This window comes from Zootoca vivipara, chromosome 6 (assembly GCF_963506605.1).
Source record: "Zootoca vivipara chromosome 6, rZooViv1.1, whole genome shotgun sequence".
In the NCBI taxonomy this organism is placed as follows: Eukaryota; Metazoa; Chordata; class Lepidosauria; order Squamata; family Lacertidae; genus Zootoca; species Zootoca vivipara.
In genome coordinates this window covers 76,454,320-76,480,781 of record NC_083281.1, presented here as the reverse complement: position 1 = coordinate 76,480,781, position 26,462 = coordinate 76,454,320, and the positions used below count along the sequence as shown (strand labels likewise).

At 48.3% G+C, this 26,462-nt stretch overlaps 1 protein-coding gene across 4 annotated transcripts in view; it reads left to right on the top strand.

The window, feature by feature from the left end:
* The window catches only part of VPS13D (vacuolar protein sorting 13 homolog D), a 132,692-nt gene extending 118,657 nt beyond the window's left edge, over window positions 1-14,035 (top strand). For 3 of the 4 annotated variants that reach the window (XM_060276154.1, XM_060276153.1, XM_035120294.2), the window contains 3 exons: window positions 1,048-1,179; window positions 10,689-10,929; window positions 11,651-14,034. In XM_060276154.1, coding sequence (XP_060132137.1) covers window positions 1,048-1,179; window positions 10,689-10,929; window positions 11,651-11,782 — 505 coding nt within the window. In that variant the 3' untranslated portion in view covers window positions 11,783-14,034. Of the gene's footprint in view, window positions 1-1,047; window positions 1,180-10,688; window positions 10,930-11,650 lie in introns of all 4 variants that reach the window. The other variant, XM_060276152.1, reaches the window with a different exon arrangement.
* The last annotated feature ends 12,427 nt before the right edge of the window (window positions 14,036-26,462 follow it).

The following is a 26,462-nucleotide window of genomic DNA, read 5'->3' as shown; positions in this document are numbered from 1 at the left end:
CAAACCAGCATAGACGTCACTGAGACAGGAGTGTCAACCTGCTGGAAATGTGGGCTTGGGAAAGCGCATCTTTGTTTGAGACTCTGCCCTGCCGTGTGATGCCCAAAATACAGTGCATTTTATTTTGTAAGCTGCATTGATACTTCTGTGTAAAGTGGTGATGATCAAACCAGGCCCTCCAGCTGTTTTGGGACTACAACTCCCATCATCCCTAGCTAACAGGAGCAGTGGTCAGGGATGATGGGAACTGTAGTTCCTAAACAGCTGGAGGGTCGAGTTTGGCCATCACTGGTGTAAAGTGACTAATACTGAGCGATACTGGCTGCTGAGCTGTACTGATGACTTTGTAACTTATAAAGTAGCACCCTATGCGTTGGCAGCTAAGAAGATCGGGAGGAAAGAACTAGATAAAATAGTAGTCAACTCCAAAGGGGATTCGGATATTTAATTTGGCACATTTTACTAGAGAATCTTCTGCTATTTTATTTTATGCAACAATCTATCTTAGTAGTTGTGACCGTGGTTTATATTGTATGTGTGTTGCCTGATGATTTTTATGGTTATTGCTGTTTTTCCTTTTGCTATTTTTCTGAATGGTGCCATGGCCTATGGCTAGCGCAATAAAAGTCTATGATGGTGACGAAGTGACTAATAAGTCACATGTTGTTCTAATCACACTTGTGGGGAATTCTGCTTGTTTATGTACTATATGATTCTCCTAGGGTTAGAGTTCCCAAGGGAATTCTTCAGAGAGTTTCCTTAATGAATAGTAGGTAGAAATTGGGTTGTTTGCTGATGGATGGGAACAAACACGCTGCATGCAATGTTTCTACATTGGCCTTGGCAGCCCAGTGGGTTAAGCAAATGTTCAGTATGCTTGGGGGGCCACTTACGCTGAAACATATCTCAGTGCGTATTATGACATTTTCATGGTGACTAATGGGTTGTTGTTTTTCAGCAAATTGAATTTGGCTGACTTGCAAATGAAATGATTATTGAAATAATAAGAATAAGAATAACATTGCCTGTCTTGTTTATGATTGACAGGACGCAAGCGGAAAGAGTGAGGAAGCCGCGGTGCTGCAGGGGTCCGCAAGGGCTCCTTCCTCGATACTTGGAGAGTCAGGCAGAAGGGCAAGAGGTGCTCTGCAAGCTGACGGAGAACATTCAGGATGAGTTGTAAGCACCAAAGCAGTTTGTCCCTTTGCTCCCCACATTCTCTTTAAATGCCTTCTCGTGTTTTGCAGTCCAAGAGGCAGCACACTGCAACGCAGTTTTCATTTGCTCTTGTGCGTTAGGAAATCCCCAAGTGGGTTGCATCACCCCCTTGTTGGAACAGCTTTGCCTGTTAGCACATTATCGTTGCCCCTCTTTTCCTGAGATGAAAACAGATTTTAGAAAACCCAAACAGGATTCTGTTATTGTCCTCCTTGCCTCGCCGCCTCACATGCGTTATCCAGTTCATTATAAAATCTGGCTGTAGGCAAACCAAGAGGGGGGGTTATAAATGTAAGCCTCTTCATCGCAGCGTCTGCTTAAAAGTTTCAATTTGAAAGGCAGTAAACAGGAAGGAAGGAAGGGCTTGTAAGAGATTGAGCATCACTTTGCAACTGAGCATACAAAAATGAGAGCATCTGTCGTCTCCTTTTTTAATACATCTCAATTTGTGCCCTTAAATTGTGGTCTTCTGTGGGATGAAAGCATAGAGAACTACACACACACACACACACACACACACACACACACACACACTAAGTGAGCCACAAATCCCTGGAAGTGTGATTGCACATAGTTCCATTAAGTTACGCACAAACTTGGAAAAGCCTTTCCCGTTAGCCAAGTTCCTGCTCATTCTGTGGTCACATTGCAAGGTTGTAGTGGACAGAAGGTAGCAAAACACACTCTTTTTTGTCAGTACCAGTGGAGAATAAGTTCGTAGGAGTCTGAATGCTGCTCAGATTATTCTTATATCTGTTCATTTTTTCAAGGATCTCACAAACAACCCAACTCCCATCAGCTGCAGCCAGCATGGCCTGTGCTCAAAGCTGAACTCCAGACACATCTGGAACGCATCATGTCACCTACTCTTAACTGTAGCAGATATTGAACCAAATGGACCATTGGTCTAAGGCAACTTTCTATGTACCTGTGACTGGGGATCGCCAAGCAAGTTCCATGGCTGAATCGGTCCAACTAGCTCATAGTTGTCTGCGCTATCTGACAATGACTCTTCGGAGTTTCAGGCATGAATCTCTTCTACAGCTACCTAGAGATAGATGCCAGAGGTTGGGCCTGGCACCTTTTTGCATGCCAACTGGGTGCTCTGCCACTGAGCTGTGGCCTTTCCCAAGCTTTGTGGTTGTTGCTTTTATCAGCCATAATTTTCATTTCGTTCCCCCACCAGACAAGATAATTCGACTGTCAGCCAGAGCCTTCTGAACCATACAGATGGCTCATTCACCGGAGCATTTCCCTCTGGTATCTCAGTAACAAAGCCAACACCCGTTTTTGTGGGAAGCCCAGTGCAAACTCTGATGTGTGCATTTCCCACCCCTCCCCTTGGCCATCCACTCCTCACTTGTGTGTGAGAGAGATATATTGAAAGACCCAAACGGTCTGCATATTTTCTGCAGAGTTAAATCCATAAAATGGAGGGCTCTAATGCCTTGCTTTACTGTTCTTGCTAAATGTTTCCATTCCCACCCCCCACCCCCCAGTTAGGTCCACTGTTTCACTTCTGGAAAAGGTTGTGTAATTAAATTAGTTCCTTATGTAAAAAAAGGAAGGGGGAGGTTTGGAGGGGTGCTGCAAGAGTGTAGAGCATAAGTTCTCCAGAGACATTATCGGCTTCCACTTTGTTCTGTGGATCTGTTGTTTTAGTTTTAATTTACGTAGAAGGTTGTCGCTTGCATTGCTATGTTGACGCTGCTGCCGCCGCAGTTGTTACTGTTGTTTTTTAAATTGCCAAAATGTAGGGCTTTGGGGAGGGTGGGGTTTTGGAGCAGCGCAACAGCCTTCTGGGGTCACCAGAAGGTTTGTCAGTTGATCCTGGAGAGGGGAAAGGCATGTGTCAGCAAGCGAAAATGAACAATGATGTGTGACTCAGGCTTAGAACAAAACAGAGCTCTCGCTACGGATATTCCAGCAAACAACATTGCCAAGGCTCCTCTTGTGCTTACAGGACTCCCTGTCCACGTTGCACCCAATTGCCTATTTTAGCGCAGCTGACAAAAGATTCCCTTGTTACTGGGGAGTTTGTGGTGTTTGTTTGTTTGTTTGTTTTTATGGAGACCAAGAGGTGGCCGTGTTCTTTGTTTTGTTTTCTGCACTTGGCTAGTTACAGCTAATGCCAGAGGAAAGTGCTTTTTAAACACACACACACACACACACACACACACACCAACTTCAAACGCTACCATATTGGGCATATTGTCCCAGGCCACCTGCTGGCTCTAAAAGGGCCTTTTGAGGTCTGATTTTGAAGCTTCCTTATTATGTGGACAAGGTACATGGCTCTCCCTCTTCTATACATCTCTATATAACTGCAGGCAGATTTGCAGAAGTAAGGCCTGAAGTTGTTCGCAGCCCCAACTCTGAATAGATGTTTGGCTGTTGTTTGTTTCGGAGTGATAAGCAACCACAGGGAGTTTCCTCTCTTGCATGCCTGAAACACCTAGTCTCCAGAAGGAGTAGCAGTATTCAGAGTTGAATCGCAAACAGCTTGCCCTAGGAGCACATCCTATATCTTAACAGTCCAGGCATGGCCACAAAACTGGAAATTCCCCTGCTGAATTCAGGTGACTCTATGTAGCTGAATCCTCTAGCTCAGGAACAGCACCTTCAAGGAAGGCGGTTTTCTAAAGCTACAATCACACTCTTCCCAAGTTCCTGGGAGTCTCGCTGAATCTGTGGTTATGCCACCTCCACAGAGAGTGAGTTGTTTAGAATGTGGGGATAGGTGGGAATGTTTTACCTCCACACAGTAATTCTTTCCCTTCTCCAATAAGTGCAAAGGCAAAACAAAAGTCCGCCCCAAAATGTGTCGCCACAAGTGAGTCTGTGCCCTCAAATCTAATGCATAGTTTACTTAGAAGTTGTGAGGGACAGGGGATATCGCGAAGTCCCTCCCCTCCTGAGTTCAAGCCCGTCCCCGAGCAAAGGGGAAAGCAGGGAGAGTTCCGATTCCAGTGGGGAAGCAGGAAGTCGTGTCCGAGGCTCAGGCAAGGTAGAGGAGCCAGGGTCCCAGGTGGGACAGGAAGGGGCAAGCAAGGGGGGAAGACCCATCCCTCCAACTCCAGAATTACGCAGGAAGAGGAGGGGCAAGAGGATGGGTCTGCCAAAGCTTTTGTGTTGGAGAAAGACGCGCCAAAAGCCATTAGGAGGTTCTGAAACCGACTGACAACATCGCTCCGTGTAAATAGCAATGACTTGAGCACTGTAAATACGCAGCACCAATAAAAGAATAAAATGCAGAGCTGTGTAGCGTCGTTACTCTGAAGTAGTCCACTCCGGCCACTGTGACAGCAACCTCCTAATCATTTTTGGGCTACTTCGGAGTTGCCGGGATGAGCGTGTCCGAGGCGGAGAAGTGGCGGCAGATCGCTGAGCAAGCCCAGCTAGAACTGCAACAGCTGTCGCTGCAGGCGCAGGGAGAATTGAAGGCAGCTAAAGAGGAGACTAAGAAGGTCCAGGACGACCGGCTACAACTTGCGGAACAGGTGAGAGAGCTCCAGGAAAAAGAGCAGCATTTAAGGGCGGTGGCGGTAGACCTCCAAAACAAGCTGGATGCAGAGAAAAACAAGGCGGGAGGGGCTCCCCAAGTCCAAGTGCTGCCAGGAAGGAGAGCAGGGACCCTTGTAAGCAAGTTCAATGGAGACCCGAAGGAGTTTCAGGGCTTTGAGACTGAGATCGTGTATGCTCTTGAGCTGCACCAGAATGAGTTCCCCGATGATGAGCACAGAGTAGCGTTTATTGTGGAACATCTCACCGGAGCAGCCAGGGAGTGGCTAAGACCATTAATCGCAACCAAGAATCCTTGCATGAAAAATGTCCAACAATTTCTAGAAGGTTTGAGGACGATGTATTCGTCCGATAGTCATTTGGACCAGACTAAGGAGGAACTGCATAATTTACGCCAAGGAAATATGACAGTTCGCGCATATTGGGCGAAATTCACCATGCTGGTGCACAGACTGGGGTGGGTTTTGGATTCGCCTCCCATGCAAGCTGCGTTTTACTTGGGTTTGAGCGAGGAGGTGAAGGATGAACTCTCGAGAGGTCCAAAGCCCAGTACTATGGATCAGCTGAGCAAAGCAGCTCTGGCGGTGGGGGTGAGGCAGGAATCCCGGTGGAACGACAAGCAAGCGACGCGCGCAAAGCGGGCTTGGTTCCCACGGTCGCAGGAGAAGCCACTCCCTCAACAACCCTTTCAGGCCACGCCTGGAGCCAGCCAGGACCAGGAGCCCATGCAGATTGATAGCGCGCGCGCGCGGGCTTTTCAAAACCCAGCGGCGCCAAGACGCAAGGAGGGAAGGGGCGGGAATTGCTTTCTCTGCAACTCACCCCAGCATCTCGTCAGAGACTGCCCACATCGCAGGGAGTGGCAAGGAAAGGCGGGAACGGTGGTGCCCTCCCCCACTGACGCAGCACCACAGCAGGGAAACGGGAAAGCCTGGCTGCAGGAGACAAGGGGCAGCAGCCAGGCACAGTCAGCAGACAACAGCCCCAGCCCGCCCACCCGCACAGAGAGGTGCAGAGCCAGCCCACCCCTCCCAGAGCAGGAGTGGTTCTAGAAGTGACGCTAACGCTCCCAAATGGCTATCCCCTGACGGTCCTCGCCTTAATTGACAGTGGGGCGTCCGCCAACTTCTTCTCGAGAAGCTTTGCAGAAGAGCACCAAATCCAGCTTTTGCAGTTGGATTTTCCTCTGCACGTAGCAACCATTGACGGCAGGGAGCTGCTGGGCGGGGCCATCACACATCAAACCCCCCCCATGAGAATGACGGTGGGAAGGCACTCAGAGACACTGGCGTTCAACGTCACCACCATCTCAGACCCCCCCATCGTCTTGGGCATGAGCTGGCTGGCGCGCCACGACCCCTCCATCAGTTGGCACCAGAGGTGCATCACGTTTGGGTCAGACTTTTGTCTGGAACATTGCATGCAGCACCAACCAGGGGAGGGGCCTCCGATAGCCACGGTGGCCACCATGCATATCAAAGGGGGTGAGGCAATACCCAAGCAGTACTGGGACCTGCAGGAGGTCTTCAGCGAAGCGGAGTCCGACCACCTACCCCCGCACAGGCCTTTTGACTGCCAGATCAACCTGGTGCCAGGGGCGACGATACCCCCAGCCAAGCTGTACGCCATGTCAGACCAGGAGCTCGAGGATCTGCGCGCTTTCATCGACAAGAACCTCAAGCGGGGGTTCATAAGGGAAAGCAAGGCAGCAGGGGGCAGCCCGGTCTTCTGGGTGGACAAGAAAGACACGCAACAGCGCCGTCTTGTGGTGGACTTTAGACGGCTGAATTCGGTGACAGAGCCCGTGGCTTTCCCCATGCCCAGAGTGGATGATCTCCTGACAGCGGCACGCAGGGGCAAGATTTTCACCAAGCTGGACCTAAGGGGGGCGTACAACTTGATCAGGATCCGGGACGGAGATGAATGGAAAACCACGATGTTCACGCCTCTGGGCTCTTTTGAATATCTGGTGATGCCCTTCGGTTTGCAAGGGGGCTCAGCATGCTTCCAGGCCTTCATGCACCACGTCCTGGGGTCCCTCCTCTTCAGGAAATGCTTGGTCTTCCTAGATGACATCCTTATCTACTCGAATGACCCAGTGCAGCATGTGAAAGATGTCAGAGAGGTGTTGCAACGCCTGAAGGAGAACCACCTGTATGTGAAGCTGGAGAAGTGCAAGTTTCACACCAAAGAGGTGGACTTCCTGGGCTACAAGCTGTCAGACAAGGGGCTGGCGATGGACAAGGACAAGGTGCAGGCCATCCTGGACTGGCACAGCCCCAGGACGCGCAAAGATGCCCAACGCCTACTAGGCTTCGCTAACTTCTACAGGAAGTTCATCAAGAACTTCTCTCGCGTTACGGCTCCCATCACGGACTGCCTGAGAGGCAAGCAGAAGTTCAAGTGGACACCAGAGGCGCAAGCAGCGTTCGAAAGCCTCAAGAGAGTGTTCGCCTCAGACCAAAACCTGTTCCATGTGGTGCAGGACGCGCCCCTACGCATTGAGACAGATGCTTCTGAAAAAGCTGTGGGCGCAATTTTGTTGCAACTGGACGCCAACAGGGAGTGGAGACCCTGTGCCTTCTTCTCCAGGAAGCTGACACAGCCTGAACGCAACTACACAGTGTTTGATAGGGAACTTCTTGCGATCTACGCTGCGTTCCAGCACTGGCGACACTTCCTGGTGGGCGCGAAGCACCCCATCCAGGTGTGCACAGACCACAAGAACCTGGAGTTCTGGAGAACTGCCAGGGTGCTCAACCAGCGGCAGATACGGTGGGCAGAGTTCTTCTCGAACTTCAACTTCTCCATCCACTACATCCCGGGGGAGCAGAATGTCAGGGCGGATGCCCTCTCCCGCAAGCCAGAGTACATGGAGGAGGAGGCGCCACCAGCCCCAAGGCACATTTTCCCCCCGTCGGCATGGTCCTGCGGAGCAGCTGTGGTGAGCGAGGCAGAACTCACAGCACTGACGGCAGCGGATGAATTTGCCAACCGCATCTTCAGAGAACTGAGAGGGGGGAGGGAGCAGGCAAAAGACTTTGCAGAACACAGAGGGCTGCTTTTCTACAAGGGTGCGCTGTACCTACCCACCACCCAGCTTCGACGTACGGTCCTCAAGCAGATGCACGACAACCCTACAGCGGGGCATTTTGGAAGGGACAAAACCGCTCACCTAGTCATGAGGCACTTCTGGTGGCCAGGGGTGCGGGAAGATGTTCGAGACTATGTAAGGGGCTGTACCACCTGCCAGCGGGCGAAGGTGGTCAGAGCAGCGCCACCAGGGTTGCTGGAGCCCTTAGCCACACCACACAGGCCGTGGGAAGTGGTGTCCATGGACTTCATCACAGATCTGCCTTCGTCCAGGGGTAAGACTGCAGTGTTGGTGGTGGTGGACCTTATGTCCAAAATGTGTCACTTTATACCGTGCGCCAGGGCAGTCTCGGCAGAAGAGACAGCCAAACTGTTTGTTGATCACATTTTCAGACTGCATGGATTACCTTTAAGGGTTATTTCGGATCGTGGCCGCCAATTTGTTTCCAGGTTCTGGCGGCGGCTCATGAACCTCCTGCAGGTGGAGGTCAGCTTGTCGACGGCTAGACACCCGCAGACCAACGGACAAGCGGAGAGGGTCAACGCCATTCTGCAGCAGTACCTGAGATGCTACGTCAGCCAGCGGCAAACGGACTGGGTGGATCGCTTGCCACTAGCAGAATTTGCCTACAACAATGCAGTGCACGTCTCCACAGGGGTGTCGCCCTTTAAGGCCAATTACGGGCGCGACCTCAGATCTTTCCCAGAGAGGGAGAGGGAGGAGGGGGAGGAGGAGGGCCCACAGGCTGAGGATTGGGCAGAGGAACTGGAGACGGTGCACCAGCAGCTCAGAGAACACTTGGAGAGGGCCAAGGAAGCGTACAAAAAGGGGGCAGATCGCCACAGGCGACAAGGGGAGGTCATCAGGGTGGGGGACAAGGTGTGGTTGTCCTCGGAGGGCCTTCCCACCAGAGGGAGGTGCAAAAAGCTGGCACCCAAAAGGCTGGGCCCCTTCACGGTCACGCAACAGGTAAACCCGGTGGCATACAGGCTGGCACTGCCAGAGGACATGAGGGTGCATCCAGTGTTTCATAGATCGCTGCTGTCGCCGTACAGGGAAAGCAGCAGGCTCCGAGACAGCGAACAAACCCCCGAGGGAGGGGGGGAGAGGGAAGGCAGGGAGCAACTCAATGAGGCCACGGCCATCCTGGATTCAAGGTGGGGGGTGGGGGGACTGGAGTACCTCATGGCATGGGAGGATGCTCCACCGTCCCAGAATGAATGGGTCCCAGCCACTCAGATACAGGAGGAATTCTTGGTGGAAGAATTTCACGCCCTCTTTCCCCACAGACCCAAGCCCTGGCACATGGAAAGGGAGGGGGAGGAGGAGGAGGCACGGGAGAGCAGCTCACCATGGCGCTGGGAAGCGGAGTTTGAGGAACCAGAGGATGAGGTATGGGTGTCACCGAGATCCACCCAGTCAGAGGAAGGAGCAGATTGGCAGAACGTTTTTACCCCCACCAGCTCTGACGCCACGGACTTTTTGGGATTCCCGTCCGCCCAGGCGGAAGGGGGGGGCTCGCAGGACTGGGGGGAGGTATTCACACCAACGGGCTCGGAGAGCACTGAGTTCTTAGGCTTCCAGTCGTCACCGACACATGGGGGGGGCCTGGGGAGGGGTGACGGAGAGCTTGGGAGGGGGGTGGATGTGAGGGACAGGGGATATCGCGAAGTCCCTCCCCTCCTGAGTTCAAGCCCGTCCCCGAGCAAAGGGGAAAGCAGGGAGAGTTCCGATTCCAGTGGGGAAGCAGGAAGTCGTGTCCGAGGCTCAGGCAAGGTAGAGGAGCCAGGGTCCCAGGTGGGACAGGAAGGGGCAAGCAAGGGGGGAAGACCCATCCCTCCAACTCCAGAATTACGCAGGAAGAGGAGGGGCAAGAGGATGGGTCTGCCAAAGCTTTTGTGTTGGAGAAAGACGCGCCAAAAGCCATTAGGAGGTTCTGAAACCGACTGACAACATCGCTCCGTGTAAATAGCAATGACTTGAGCACTGTAAATACGCAGCACCAATAAAAGAATAAAATGCAGAGCTGTGTAGCGTCGTTACTCTGAAGTAGTCCACTCCGGCCACTGTGACAGCAGTAAATCCCATTGTTTTCAGTAATGCTCACCCACAGGTTAGCTGTGCGTAGGATTGCAGCCAGGCTTCTGATCAGGGCGTTCATTTGCGCAAACTTTCTTGGAAAGGAGCCCTTTCAAACTCGGGAAACTTGCTTCCAAGTGTGTAAGGAAAGAGAGCCTGGAAATAAAACGCATTCAGAAAGTGGTCGTTTTCCGCCTCAAAGGGAAATCATAAAAGATGAACATCTTTCCGGGTTCCACGTGACTCTGCCCCAGTGTATATACGAGGAGATAAAACATCCTAGCGCTCCTGGTCAGAATGATATCAGACAGCTACGCAGTGAACTTCAGATACGAAAGACCATAGGAAAGGCAGCCCCCCAACTTTAACAATGTAGGAGCCTTAAAGTGCAGCAGGGGGACATAATTCATGGATACAAGCAGCTGACTCAGCATTGGACTGAAGGTGTGCGTTGCATTATTGTCAATAATTATAAATGATTTCCCAAGTGCCAGACACAAGCTGCATACAAGTTGGGACTGGACCCAAGGACAATTTATTCTAGTTCAGGCAGATAATGATTCTCAAGCCACATCTTGCTTCTCTAACTCTTCTTCTGTCCTGTGATGGCTTTGCGTGAGATTAAAATCCATCTCAGTAGCCAGTGTGCTGTCTGGAATTCTTCTAGCAGCAAACTCATTTGATAGCAGATGTTTGAAACATGAACATCCAGCAAGTGAGGCACTGACTTGGCTTCCTGATTTGATTTTTTTTTTCTTTCTTTCTTCTTTTGCAGCTTCATTGCAGCAGAGAACATAGACAGTTATTGCGTTATCATTTCCTCCAAAGCGGTTTATTTCCTGAAGAGTGGAGACACGATGGACCGAGAAGCCGTCTTCCTGGAGGTCAAGTATGATGATCTCTACCATTGCCTTATCTCAAAGGACCACGGGAAAGTCTATGTGCAGCTGACAAAGAAAGCTGTCAATTCAAGCAGTGGGGTGTCAATACCTGGCCCATCTCATCAGAAGCCCATGGTAAGGATATTGGTTAATTTACTTGCCACTTGCATCTATGCTGTTTATAGACAGACAGACAGACATGCCCTGAAAATCACCAAAGCCCTCTGTGAGCAGTCCGCAAAAACCAGTGAATGCACAAATACAATGTGGTCAATAAGTTGCCTCGGTACAAACATCATGAAGACTCAGAACCAGCATAAAATGTAACCAAAACAGCAGAACAACAGGCTAGAATAAAATAAATATTAAAAAAACAACGTTTTAAAAAGAGAGAGCAATATGTGTCCAGATTTAAAAGTGCCAAATAGACGGCTGAAATTCAGAGGCCGGGGTGGGAGTGGGGAATTGAAATTTTCACCTGGCACTGAAAGAACCATAACTTAGGCACCAGACAAGCCTTTTGGAGGGGCGGGGGAATGATTAATCTCAGGATTCTAGTTAAAAACTTCAACTTGATCTCAGCAGCCTGGTCTGCCTACCACTGTTCCAGATAGAGGGGTACACCCCAACGCCATCCACTGTCTCCAGCCACCATTAAGCACAAGTGAAGACACGAGTGGTGTGCGACCAGCAATATTTTAAGATTTCTTCTTCATTGGTGGAATCCTAAGCTTAGTCACCACTGGCTGTGTATTTTTGTCATTTTTACCCAGCAAAGGGAGGGGAGGGGCAGGCTGCTTCCAAAGCATAGCTGCTGTTCTCTGTTGACGTGAGAAGTGCGATTTGTTTTGTGCAGGTCCACGTGACATCCGAGGCCCATGCGGTGAAGCTGTCTCAAGAAATCAACTATGCAAAGAGCCTTTTCTATGAACAGCAGCTTATGTTGAGATCCAGCGAGCACCCAGATCAACTCGAGCTGGACTCCTGACCCTGACAAAACCTTGTGGGGAAGTCGCCTCCGCGCTTGGTGAAAAAGAACAGGACCAGCGTTGGGGTGTTAGGAAGTGTGTTCTGTGAGCCTAGGAAGCCAAGGCCCTGGAAACAAAAGAGAGTCTTGCCATGGGGGAACTACAAGATCAAAGACGTATTTGACATACATTTAGTTTTAGGGGAAGCCCTGTATTTTCTTACTCTCTCTGTGTGTATATATACCTCTACAGATATATATATATATATAAATATATATATATGTATGTATGTATGTACAACTGTGTTTGGTGTAAATAAGAAAGTGCACAGGGTGTTGTGAGGGTGTATAATGGTCTATCTCGTGTAAAGAAATTAAAGGAAAAGTTATATTGAGTTTTCTATTGCACTGATTCTGAGCATTTTGAAACAATGCTTTTCCTGTGGAGGTGGTGATGGGGACACCTGGAACACTTTGAGGCTCATTTTTTTGTTTGTTCCAGGTGCTTGCGAGTGAGCTGCACTAAGCTGGGTTATGGCGGAGTCAGGATGGGGCCTGGCAACGAGTGTGGGACATGTTCCTTTCGACCGTTGAGTGCTTTTGTGTGCTGAAGGCTCCAGAATTATTTAGGTTCATTGTTTGGAAGGGCAAAGGGTAGGGGGCTCCAGCCAAATAATGATACCTAGGGTGTTTGCTCTATAAAATAATTCTGGTGAGGTGGGTTTTGTGTGTGTGTGTGTGCTGCAATGATCCCTGCAGGGAGCAAGAATCTTCAGTTTAAGGGAAACAGGAGAGTTGGTTTTTTTTAATCATCTGTGTAACTTTTCTTGTATTTTGTGATGTTCACTTTATAAGGCAGTGTTGATGTTTAAACAATAATGCCTCCTTTTATAGTGGGACATTTGCAGGCGAAAGTGATGTTATTGCGCGCGCGCACACACACACACACACACACACACACACACACACACACACACAAGTTCCCCTCTGTTGGCCTTAAGCAGAAAACGGACTCGGAAATAACACCAGGTATATAAGACGACCGGAAAGTATCAACTGCCTTTTTGGGGGGGGGGAGGAGGGAGGAATGGAAGTTTATGAGTTTTAATACTGCAGTCCTGTAGTCTTAAATCTGAGGATTAATAAATGCTACTGCTGCTCTCTCCTCTTGTCTCCGCATTCTTTGGATGGTGACTATGAATTCCAAGTTGGCTCCATGCCTCGGAGCTCTGGGAAGGGCTGTCGCTTGGTGAAAAGAGCAAACACTTTCCATGCAGACAATCCATGGGCCTCTATGTGTAGAGCTGGGAAGAAACAGTAGACCAGGGGTCGTCAGCACAACGCCTACAGGCCCACCTCCTATGGCACTCACATGGAAGTTCTCTGTCAAAGTTCTTCTTTGTGGGGGTGGGGGAAGCTGGTGTCGGCTTTCTCTACCTTTTTAGACGTGACCAAGCATCCACAGTGCTTCTTCAAAATCCCAGATGTGCCCACAATGCTATATGGACCAGTGGTGGTCTGATTTGGTGTAAAGCTGCTACTTATTGCAAGAGGCACCTTTCCAAGCAAGCGGAGGGAGGGTGGCAATAGTAGAAAGAAAACATTGAAGCGGGAGTCCCGGGTGGTCAGCACTGGCAACTGCTTTGCCAGGGGGCCAACTCTTGCCTTAAGTTTCTGCGTTTGTATTCCGTTTCCTTGAATAAAGAATCAACTTTACTGCTCATCTCCAAGGCTCCGTGCTGAACAAGACCTGAGACTAGAAAGGAAGAAGCTGACGGCCAGTACCACCCCCACCCCCAACTACTTGTAAGAAAGAAGGCAGGGAGGTGGGAGCTGACTGAGGCCAGACTGAAGGTGATGGGGCAGCTCCCCATTCACTTTAATGGACCAACCTCCACTTTCCTATAGGTAGTATAGAAAGGGGGACGAAATAGCTGCTGCTGCTGTGAATCCTTGCGGTTAGGCCACGTATCGAACGCGTGCTACCAATTGCAACGGCCCAAAGCACTTCGTGGGGAGAGTCCATCAAGTGTTGCTGTTACTCTGAAATGCACAGCTTCCAATTCAAACCAGGGTAACTTCAGTCACTTTCTCTCCTATGGCAGAAGTTAGCCAGCCACATGGTTGTGCGGGGCCAGGAAAGCAGCTTCCTGACGCCATCTTGAAAGCACAGCTTTGCCTCCTGCCTTTCAGCGGGATTCTGGATGAGAGGGACCCTCGTCCAGCTCCTCTGCTTTTGGTTTCAGATCTAGTGTCTGCAAAAGGAGTCATTCCAAACTTTTGCAGAGTGTTTGTCGGGGGAAAAGAGCTTTTTATTTTATTTTTTTAAAAAAAACAGCATTAGGAACCACAGTCGTGTGTGTGTGTGTGTGTGTGTGTGTGTGTGTGTGTGTGTATGGAGCTGTGACTCTTCTGTTGGTATTGGCACAAATACCCCATTACAAAGCGAATAAACATTGCATTCAGATTCCAAAGCCCATGGCTTAAAATATCTTCCCGTGTGGATTCTTATCTCTCTCTCTCTCCCCCCCCCCCAGTGGATATGGATACCCTTCAAAGAGTCAAGTGTGCCATTTTGCAAATGGGAGAATTCTGAAATAGCTGCTGGCATGGAGTTAATACCCTCGGCTGCTGGCCTGATTTGGAATTATTGGGGGGCAGCGGGTATGTGCAGGATTGCCATCTTGGGGGAAGTGCATGGCTCTGAACACTCTTCCTAAATGGGAGCTTCTCCCACCCCAGATACAAAGAAAAATAGGTGTGGGGCCCAATCCAGATGGGGACTGCAATGAGGGGACTGCAGGCTCCGGGTTTATCAAAACTGTATATCTGAAATAGTGGTGCTGTTTGCCGATTGTGGAGTCTTACGGTGCCTTCCTATGGGAGGGGGGGGAATACATATAAGAATAAAAGAGGTGTGAAATAGATGTAGAAAAATGGAACTGTGTACCTCCAAAATTGTGCATATAATGAACCAGGGTATATTTTTCGAGCAGGTGGTAACTGAAGATGTCCCAAATCTAGTTAACAGTTTCTTTAATGGACTTCTTAATCCCAAATTTGATGACAAACAGCCGTAATCTCCACCTAGCTGTCTTAACATTCCACTATAGACTTCTTCCAAACAATAAGGCCTTTGAGAGGGAAAAATTCACATTTCGCCAACACCATCATGCGCCTTGTGAGGCAACATCAGTGTGAAACTAAAATGGATAAGCACCCGAAGGACCAATTTGGACATCTTATTTTCACAACAACAGGCGAAATATTCCTGTGGTGATTAATGCTTTTTGGAGGTTAATTAAAATATACTTTTTATGTATAGAAAATATTTGTCACAATATTGGGGGGGGGAGTATCAAAGAGGTTGCTACTTAATAAAAGCACCATTTTAACCTAGGCTTATTGCCTATATCATTGGAATACTGATTTTATTTATTTTCATGGTAAGGTAAAGGGACCCCTGACCATTAGGTCCAGTCGTGACCGACTCTGGGGTTGCGCGCTCATCTCGCATTATTGGCTGAGGGAGCCGGCGTATAGCTTCCAGGTCATGTGGCCAGCATGACAAAGCCGCTTCTGGCGAACCAGAGCAGCGCACGGAAACGCCGTTTACCTTCCCGCTGTAGCGGTCCCTATTTATCTTCTTGCACTTTGATGTGCTTTCAAACTGCTAGGTTGGCAGGAGCTGGGACCAAGCAACGGGAGCTCACCCCGTCACAGGGATTCGAACCGCCGACCTTCTGATCAGCAAGCCCTAGGCTCAGTGGTTTAACCCACAGCGCCACAGATGATAAATTTTGAGGAAACAAATGTTACAACAGTAAACAACGAATAACTTGTCCTGATAAAATTGTGGACTATTATCATGCCATGTGTTAAAAGTTTCATTAGATGTTGTGAGCGCTTTGAGGGCCCCTCTTCTTCCTCCATTGCTGCCCTGATGGCTCTGTGCAAGTTGTAAATAATAACAAACCTAAACAAGCATGGCTCAAGTATAAAGCTGTACAAGATGCACTGACATCACCTAGCTTTAAATAGCACAAGAGTGTGTTCCCACCCTACCCTGAGGGTCACAGAGTGTCTGGTAACATCTGGTGACTGTTGCCTTTTGGAACTGCCAGAGCCAGAGCAGAATCGGAGCCAGAGCAGAATCAGGCACACCCAACAAAGGAGCCTCATCCATTCAGCTCCTGAGCAGCTGTTTTAAAAGGCAAGAAAAGGAAAGTTTAAATTTCCTGTTGTCCATTCCCAATACTTCATCATCTTCAATGGCTACAGGGAGGAGGGTGCGGAGAGGAAGGGTCGAGCCTGACTTTTCAAACATCATTTATTTTTCCTTGGTAGCTAGGGATTGGGGGGGGAGGGATTCAATTTTATTTTATTGCACTGCATTTAATGGGAAACCGCCTAGTACGCAAAACGGTACACCGAGTGAAACACAGCTGTCGTCTGAAATACGCGCTTTGCTGAATTTTGCTACGCAGTTTGAACAAGCCATGTGCGCAGGTATATATGTGAAAATAACATACAAAAATCGCATTAAATAAGGAGATTTGCTTGCATATACATATACATACATATGTATACGTGTGCACTCTGAATGGGTCGAAATTTGCACTAGAGTGCTCATGAATTTTCAGGATAACTTTTTTTCTTGAAGGTTGCAAATTGCTGCAGAACTTGAATTTAAGCTGGAGAAGCAGAGAGAAACTGAAATCCGAAGGTTTTCCATTCCTGTTCATCCCTCTCCCTCTCCCCACTCCATTCCCCTGCAAAGGGAGGGGAGGTCTGCGAGAGACAGCGGCAGCGGCTGTGGAGGGAAAAACCCAGGGATCAGCAAATCCATTGTGTTGTGCTGACAGAACAAAACTGTTGCTACACACTTTTGCTGCCAACTCGCCTCAGTCACTCAATCCATCACGGTGGGGTTTGCTGGGTCACAGGCCGGTGAAACTCAGCCCAGCGGCTATTTTCGGCTTACATGGACTGTGAGATAAACGGGGCATGAACCAGCCCCCCAGCAGGGGGGCGACCCGTCGTACCCTCATTAAAGTGTCAATCAAAAAGAGTAATGGAACAGGGCAGAGGGAGCCTCCGTCTCCTCGGCTGGGTCACTCTCACAAGGAGCTGCTCTGCCTGGCCTGATCTTCTAGGCACTTTGTTCAAGGAGGGAATGGGTGGCTGGCTTCAGATTGGGGAGCTGGGAGTCTCTTGGGAAGGGGCCAGATCTCATCTGCAAGAAGAAATGTGCAGATGTGGTCCTAAAATGGGTCGTCGTCGGTTTTTTCTTCATCGTCTTTCCCTCCATCTGTCTGGGAAGATACAGCAATGGACATTGAAGTAATAACTGACCGTAGTTTTCCCATGGGTCGTGTAATTTTACTATTTGGATATCATAGACCTCCAGAATTACTCTGACGAAAAGAGGGACATCCTATTCCATCCTTATAATTTTATCTTTTATATCCCCATCTGACTGGGTTGCCCCAGCCACTCTGGGCAGCTTCCAACATAGATAAAAACATAATTAAACACTGAACATTTAAAAAAACCAAAAATCTTCCCTATACAGGGCTGCCTTCAGATGTCTTCCAAAGGTTGTGTAGATACTTATCTCCTTGGCTTGGGGGGTTGCATAACTCCATACCCTTCAACATTTCTCTGAAGAAAATAGGGACGTCCTTAGGAATGGTGTGACATTCCCTGATCAAATTAGAAACCCGGATGGCTTCTGTAAATCTGTGATTGTCCCTGGAAAATAGGGACACGTAGAGGGTCTGGGATATGTTAAGGAAAGTGTATTAGTACCGGTAGAGGGCGGGGAATTAATGCAACATCTCTTAACTGCTGCCAAAAATATTGTTTGTCAAAATGGGGGTGTGGGGAGGAAAACACTCTCCATGAGACAACAACTAAAATCTGGGATAGTATGCATGGTTCACCTTACTTATATGGTGAGAACCAGAGAGGGCAGACAAGATAATGTCTTTATTGAGAAATACTGTGTAGTCCTTTTATAATGTACTGCAGTAATGAGGTAATGTAAACCCTTTTGCGTTACTTGGAACCTTGTGATATTAATTTATTATGTTTGGTTTCGGTGTGGAGATTTGTTCCTGTATGTTTAGTTCTGCATATCCCTTTCTCCTTTTTATTTTATTTGGCAACAGTTGAACTGCTCAGTATTTTTTTAAAGACCCCTAAGCAGCGTACAGCATAAAAGCAAGCAATATCGTTAAAGCAAAAACGCAACCTTAAACAAATAAAACAGCAGCAAATAAAACAGGAATTTGGGGGATTCAATCATAATAGGATCCGATTTTATGGCTCAGGGAGGGCATGGGCAAAGGATGTCCGGAGCAACTGACATCCTGAGAGGAGGAACAAGAACAACTGAGAGGAGGAACAAGAACAAGAACAGAAAATGCCCATTTTCGGATGTTTGCCCAATTAATATTCTGCATGGTGCAGTGCTATGAATAGAATTTCCTCAGCGATCTTACAGGGCAAACAAAGGGCAAGTGGTTTCTGGTTCAGATTTGGCCATTTTCTGATTTCTGTCTTGACTTGGCAAATTTTACACCTGGTGGGCTTTTGAATTGGGGGGGGGGTGTCTTCAGAAACCCAGTGGATGCATTCATGTCCAATAGGGTCTCCTCCTGATGTTATGCTTTCTATAAGAACATTTCTTAATTGCTTTACATTCAGAAGGCTCTCAGAAGTCAGGTACAAAGCAATATTGATGTGTTTTTTCACCGATTTTAGATTCTTTTTATGCTGCTTTCCCACAGTGAGCATCTTACAGTGGACACCTGCTTAATATCTAAATGTAGAACATTTGCGGGGAGTTGGGGAAAAGATATGGGGAGAAAACGGTTTGCAAAACGTATCAGTAAATATGAAGAAGATAAAACCCGACAATTTAGAAAAGAATAAATTCAGTATTGCAAGAGAAATGACCTAGAATCACATATCATATATTAATAATCATTTTCTGTTTTTTAATAAAAAAAGAACCCAAACCATTAGAAGAGCATTATACTAGTTGATCAGTGATACAAACACACAGCCATCCAGATCCATCAATGGATGGGAGAGAACTTAGTTGCAGTTTGCCTTTGAAGGTGAGCTCACCTAATTCACACTTTCTGAAAGGAAGTGCAAACCAAAACAGGGCCATCCATCCGAAATTCACGCTTCTGTGAATCTTGCAATGGACTCCTCTACCCAAGTAATTTGTACATAAATACATTGAAAGGGTAAAGTGTGCATAGCATTGCATAGATGAGTGAAAGTAGCATTTTTATTTTTATTGGTAATGTGTTACAGTAGAGGAAATTGCTTTGCAGAAATACAAATATTAGGCAAATTTAATAATTGATTGATTGATTGCCTTTATAACTTACCTTTCCTCTGAAAGTGCTCCAGGTGGTATTTTATCTTCACAACAACCCTGTGAGGTAGGAAGGTGAACTGTCCCCAATGTCACCCAGTGAGCTTCAGGACCGAGTGGCGAGGATTTGAACCCAGATCTCCCAGGTCCTAGTCCGACACTCAAACCAGTGCACTATTAAGAAACATTCACACTGAAATGCCAGTGAATTTTCACAGGGAGGATTGGGGGAAATGAGAAACTGCAATGGACATATTTGGACATCCCTAATTAAAGTCGAATCCCTGTGACGGGGTGAGCTCCCGTTGCTTGGTCCGAGCTCCTGCCCACCTAGCAGTTTGAAAGCACGTCAAAGTGCAAGTAGATAAATAGATACCACTCCAAGCGGGAAGGTAAACAGCGTTTCTGTGCGCTGCTCTGGTTCGCCAGAAGCGGCTTTGTCATGCTGGCCACATGACCTGGAAGCTGTACGCCGGCTCCCTCGGCCAATAACGCAAGACGAGCGCCGCAACCCCAGAGTCGGTCACGACTGGACCAAATGGTCAGGGGTCCATTTACCTTTACCTAATTAAAGTGATTTAGCATCACATAGAATGGCCTTCTGAATGTGTCTGTGTGTCTCCCCTCGGATGCATTCTGGACCAATGGGCAGTTTTCTATGTTCTTGCGAGCTGGGTGTCCTCCCTGCTTGGGTCTTTGCTTTGATTCCTGCCCCCGCGTTGACAGAGGAAGGCAGAAAGACTGAGGGCCAGGCATCCCTTGGAGCCCTCTCCACCTGTGCAACGGCCAGGACAGGAACAGGTTAGCTGGGCTGGGTGAAAAGTTCACCCGCAAGCCAAGCTGTCTGGTGCTCCTGCTTAATTTATCTGATATTTGGCTAACCTTGCTCTGAACCCGAGGCTCCCCGAACCCCTGCCTCTCACCTCTCCTGAGCAGGCTCATGTCAGCCAAAGACGTCTGCCAAACCCTCCCTGGTTTTCTGCCTGCCCTTTGACCCTTCAGGAAAGGCAGGGGTGGGAGCGAGGGAAGTGGATGTTAGAAAGGGAAAGAAAGGAGCAAGACAGATGGGGCGAGAGCATTCGGTGGCGGGAAGATCGGAAATCCACAGCGTGCAACCGCCTTTGCCAACCTGGTGCCCTCCAGCACGGCCTGATGGCACATCTGGTCCCAAACATCTGGAATGCAGGAAGAGCGCTGGTGGGTCACACCGCTGGCCCATCTAGTCCAGCATCCTGTTCTCTCACCAGATGCCAACCTGGTGCCCACTGGACACCTGCAGGCAGGATCAGACCCTCCAAGTGTCCCTATTTTGCAGGGACAATCCCAGATTTACAGAAGCCATCCCTGTTTCTGATTTGATCCCGGAATGTCCCACTTTTCCTTAGGATGTCTCTATTTTCACTGGAGAAATGTTGGAGGGTATTGGGTTATGTGATCCCCCGAGCCAAGGAGCTAAGTAACTACACAACCTTTAGAGGACATCTGAAGGCAGCCCTCTATAGGGAAGTTTTAAAATGTTTAATGTTTTATTATGTTTTTATCTATGTTGGAAGTTGCCCAGAGTGGCTGGGGCAACCCAGTCAGGGGGGCAGGGTATGAAATTATTTTTATTGTGGAAAATGATGTCCCTCTTTTCATTGGAGAAATGTTGGAGGGTATGCCTGAGTGCAACAGTACACTCCTCTAATACGGTTCCCAGCAACCAATATTCCTCAATATGCTGCCTTTCTCAGTGGTGGTGGACCATAGCCATTGTGGCTGGTGGCCACTGGTAGCCTAACCAGGGCAAGGAGAAGACCATCTCCATATTACCCTGACTCAAAAACACCACACACCCTCAAAAGACTGCAACCAAAAGCCAATGCAATTCTGGGCTGCATCAATAGGAGTATAGCGTCTAGATCAAGGGAAGTAATAGTACCACTGTATTCTGCTCTGGTCAGACCTCACCTGGAGTACTGTGTCCAGTTCTGGGCACCACAGTTCAAGAAGGATACCGACAAGCTGGAACGTGTCCAGAGGAGGGCAACCAAAATGGTCAAAGGCCTGGAAACGATGCCTTATGAGGAACGGCTTAGGGAGCTGGGCCTGTTTAGCCTGGAGAAGAGAAGGTTAAGGGGTGATATGATAGCCATGTTCAAATATATTTAAGGATGCCATATAGAGGAGGGTGAAAGATTGTTTTCTGCTGCTCCAGAGAAGTGGGCACGGTGCAATGGATTTAAACTACAAGAAAGAAGATTCCACCTAAACATTAGGAAGAACTTCCTGACATTAAGAGCTGTTCGACAGTGGGATTTGCTGCCAAGAAGTGTGGTGGAGTCTCCTTCTTTGGAGGTCTTTAAGCAGAGGCTTGACAGCCATCTGTCAGAAATGCTTTGATGTGCAGGGGCTTGGACTGGATGGCCCTTGTGGTCTCTTCCAACTCTATGATTCTATGATTACAACTACCCCACTAACCACTACACCAAAACCAACCCAAATTCAATTACAAAAGTGCATTATACTTCCCATTTTACTTTACTTTCCCCTTGATTTCTATCAACCTCCACCAGCAATTCAAAAAATCCCACCAAACAAAAACATTGGGGGTGGGGGGAGGAGGGGGCGGGATACGTCATGTATTGACACAGGGTGGGGGTGGGGAATGATGATCCACAGCAACACGTGGCCGGGCCAGCTAGTAGAATCATAGAATTGTAGAGTTGGAAGGGGCTCAGAACCATCTACACCAGAAAGCTGGTGCAGATCTACTTTCTACAGAAGGAAGTTCGTCTAACATATTCCACAGGGTGTGTGTGTGTGTTTAGATTTAGACAGTGTGGCTTTCTTTTGTTCTGATTGGCTAGCCTTTGGGAGTCTGAGCCCATTCCAGGCTGTTTGAGACCATTTGCTTGATTCTCTGATGAAAAGAGAAGTTGGCAACGCCATAGCCTCTTCCTTGGAAGCTGCTAACTGCTCGGAGTTTCAGACCCCGAATGTTTAGGGAGAGAACCGGTGGCTGTCAGCTTTGGGGCAGGTCTTTGTGCGGTAGGGGGTGGAGGAGTCTGCTCTTGTCTGGCAGATGCAAGCGGTAGCAAATCAGGGTGCAGAATGCAATACGCCAAGGTGGAGTCTCACAGGCAGAATGTGGAGCCGATAGTGAAAGCTTCAACGAAGAATGTGATCTCATAGTATTTTGGGTGCATAGCGGCTTGGTACTCAGCTAGTATTCTGAGGGCCCCATGTGTTGGGTGGGGCCAGAGGCAAAAATGGGAGGAGCATCACATGTAAATTTTTTACCTACGTCCAAAAGGCTAGTTTCTGCACAGGCTCATGCACCCCTTTCTAGCCTCCATACAAGATACACGATCAAAGTTCAAGGTGAAAACGGCAGTGCCTCCAGCTACCAGCTCACTAAGTCAGTCCAGTAGGATGCCATGGTGGAATTGGTGGATGGCATTGAACCTGCTGAGACATCAAAGTGAAGCAACCTGTGCTTCATCTCCCGATAAAGATGATCTGTTTCTTGGACCAACGCCTGAACCTAGATGGAAAATGGTCTTGTACTGATTCCCGGGAGTCTATAGTTGCAGTGGGACTTAGTCTTGTGGCTAAGTTTAGCTGAAAGGTGAAATCTGATTCTGATTATACTAAGTCTAATAGCTGCCTTTCAGCTTCCACCTTGAAAGGCTGTGAAATGGGTATAAATCTGTTCAGGTCCCCTCCTCCCAATTTATGTGGGGGTTATATTCTGGGCATAAGCAAAAATCCAACTAAACGTTAGGAAGAACTTTCCAATGGCAAGAGCTATTTGAGGCTGTGGAACGGACTCCCTCGGAAGGTGGTGGGCTATCCCTTCATTGGAGGTTTTTAAAGCAGAGGTTGGATGGCCATCTGTCAGGGTTCTGTAGCTGTGATTCCTGCATTGCAGGGGGTTGGACTAGATGACCCCTTGGGGTACCTTCCAGCTCTGCAATACTATGACATTTCTATCCCGCTGGTGCTTTTTGATGCAGATGGCCCCGCATCTTATTAAATGCTCGTTGTTGATCTTGGGTTGTACGCTTGGAGCTGCTAGCATGTGGGATGCATTATGACATTTAGAAGGAATTCGCAGTCATTGTTTCACTTGAAGCATAAAGGTTATAAAACTTAATGGCCACACGACAAGGAGCCTATATGAAACACTTCGAGATTTACAGGCACCTTAAGGAGTGCGGCCGCAGCGTTGCCATCTGAAGTTCAAGACAAACATGGAGGAACAATTCTTCCTGGGACTTTCCCTTCCTCTGATCTTGCAAAAAGAGATATTCAAGCTGCTGCATTGGCTGTAGAGCAAAAGCACAAACAATCAGCTTGTGTTTTCTTTGAAAATTCTTTTCTTTTTTTAAACATCCCAGCAATGAAGGAATTGTGCAATATTTTTTATTTTATTATTATTTTAAAAAGAAAAAACACTGCAGAAAATCCCTGTGGCATGACTTCATTTCTCTCGGCAAGCTCAGCATACACACACACACACACACACACACACACGACTGCAAAGGCCTTCTGTGGTCGAAGAACAAGCAAACAGACTGTGACTCTTTGCCGGAAGTTCAAAGGAAAAAGAGAGCAAGCGCCTGGAGGAAACATTTGCATAGCCAAATGTTTCTGGATGGGAATATTGATGCAGTCCTTTGGGATTATAAGCACCAATTGCCTATTTACCAGGGTCTGGTTTTCGATCACTTGCCCTGATCACTAGGTAGTATCCAATGCAAGTCCTACTCAGAGTAGTGAACATGACAGACTTAAGTCCATTGGATTCAGGGGCCCTGGTTTGTACGTGATCCCAAATTTCAGGGTTCGTAATTAGGGAAGCTATCTGACTTTTAGAAGAGTGGGTATAAGGCAGCTCCCTATACATTTCCATGCCTTTGCAGGAAGGTTTGTAGCTCAGTGGCAGAGCATCTGCCTTGCATTCCAAAGGGCCCAGGTTCAATCCCTGGCACTTCTGAGATGAACCTTTTTCTCTGAAAACCATGAGCTAGATCAGGCACCCACAAACTTCGGCCCTCCAGATGTTTTGGACTACAATTCCCATCTTCCCCGACCACTGGTCCACTTAGCTAGGGATCATGGGAGTTGTAGGCCAAAACATCTGGAGGGCCGCAGTTTGGGGATGCCTGAGCTAGATGGACCAGTGGTCTGACTTGGTAGAAGGTAGCTTCCTATGTTCTTATTTGATGGAGAAAATAATAACCAAATAGACCTTCAGTGACAATGGGTCTAACTTAGCCATGTTCATGCAATGTGTCTACTCTGAGTAAAAGTAGAACACCACCAATGGTTTGTGCATGTTAGTCCTGCTCAGGGTAGGCCCATTGGAATTCATGAACATGAATGACTTCGTTCCATCTGTTTTCAATGGTTCTACTCTGAGTAAAACTTATTTGGAAGCAACCCAATGTGATCTGCTCCCAGGCTTTAGTTGTTTAAATTTTTCCATGTGATTAAGCAGCTCTGGTTTTTGCTTTTATGGTCCCAATCTTGCTACTTCATCTCGCCTCTTTCCCTGATCAGTTGAAGTTCCCTTGGCTCGGATCCCCCCCGCTCGCCCCCCGATTTTGTGGTTGACATCTGGCTACAAGATGGTGGCATTAAGCAAGCGCTGGGTTGATAGAGAGTTCTTTTTAAAAAAGGAAAAGAAAATGTCTTAATTTAATATAGCTCTGCGGGTAGCGATGAAGAAACATGGTGGAGAGCAGGGAGGGGGTGGTGGTGAAGGAAACAGAATGCAATGAAATGGAAGAATGGAAATTTTCCCACTGTGAAGCATACCAGAAATAGTCCAGCGAACTCTACCTGTGCCCACCTCCCAGTGAAGAGTTTTGACTTCTGCAGGTATTAATAGAGAAGCAGGCTAAGTAATGGAGATCGGATGAGGCAAAGTTAATCCTGCTAAGTTTTCTGCATAGGGGGTGGGGGGCCATTTTGAACCAGAGATCTGCTTTCCCTTCTGAGAAATATTTTTGAGGGTCACATGTGGAGCAGCAAATGTTAGTAGGCTAGCTTCTACTCGCTCACACGCATCCCTCCGTATCCTCCGTCCAGACTAGCAAGAGGCAGGACCAGAGTCAAGGGTGAGTTTGGGATTTCCCCAGCATGCAAAGACAGGCTGCAGTGGACTAAACGGACGAGACCAACAGCTGGTCCAATGGTCAAGGAGGTGGTTTCTGCATGTGCTGTCGAAGGAAGTGAGGGGCAGGTGGGACTCATCAACCCGGGAAGGTAGTCCATCTAGGAGAAGGAAAACTCTGATCCTAAACCTAAATCTTCGGGAGAGGAAAAGGCTAAGGAGTAAACCCTTACACAAATCCAGAGTGGAGTCCCTAAGGTAGTTGGATGGCGCCTTGTGTACGCCTCCTTCTAGCAACTCCTGCAGCCAAGTTGGTGTCAAGTGTATTGCGCTGCTTTCCTTTGGTCCACATCAGTGAGACCAAGGGGTGGGTGGGTCTTGTCTTCTGGGAAGTCCAGGACCTCCAGACACACTGCCCAGTGGAGGTCACTTTGGTGCTGCTAAGGCAGAAATTTGACTTCTCCGGAGATGCATTCCAGTGTTTCCAGAGCCAGATAGATGCCAACAGCAGCAATCCAGCCAGGTAAAAACTCTCAGGAAGGGTGTAGAGCAGGCATCCCCAAACTGCGGCCTCCAGATGTTTTGGCCTACAACTCCCATGATCCCTAGCCAACAGGACCAGTGGTCAGGGATGATGGGAACTGTAGTCCAAAACATCTGGAGGGCCGAAGTTTGGGGATGCCTGGTATAGAGCAAGTGCGGGGGAGGGGGTGTGTTGCCCCATGGAGTTCCAAGGGTCATGTACAAAGTCCTGGGGGTTGCACTTGGTCCCTAGGCCTACTCTGATGTATGACAGGAACCAGGAACCCTAGGTCCAGGGCCTTTAGGATTCTCCCTGGGCCATGTCCCTTACCTTTGCATCCTCCTTGAGTGTTTTCTCCTCACTGGAATGTGTTCTTCGACCCATATAAAGCTCCTTGTTTGGCTGGCTGGAATTCAGAAACTGGGTGTGTACAGAGGCAGAATTTGCACATCTGTCTCTGCCCATCTTTCTATCTGGTCCCACCCACCACTGACACTTGACTCCTCCCAGGAAGGATGCCTAGAAGGGATGCAGTCCTTAGATAGAGCAAGCCACCAGGACCCTTCAAGGAGACTCAGCTTCCTTCACAGGGTTGCGAGAACTTAACATCTCTTGAACAATTGATGAATCTCAAGCCTAGTGAAGACACGCTCAGAACGCTTACCGACTAAAGAGGGGC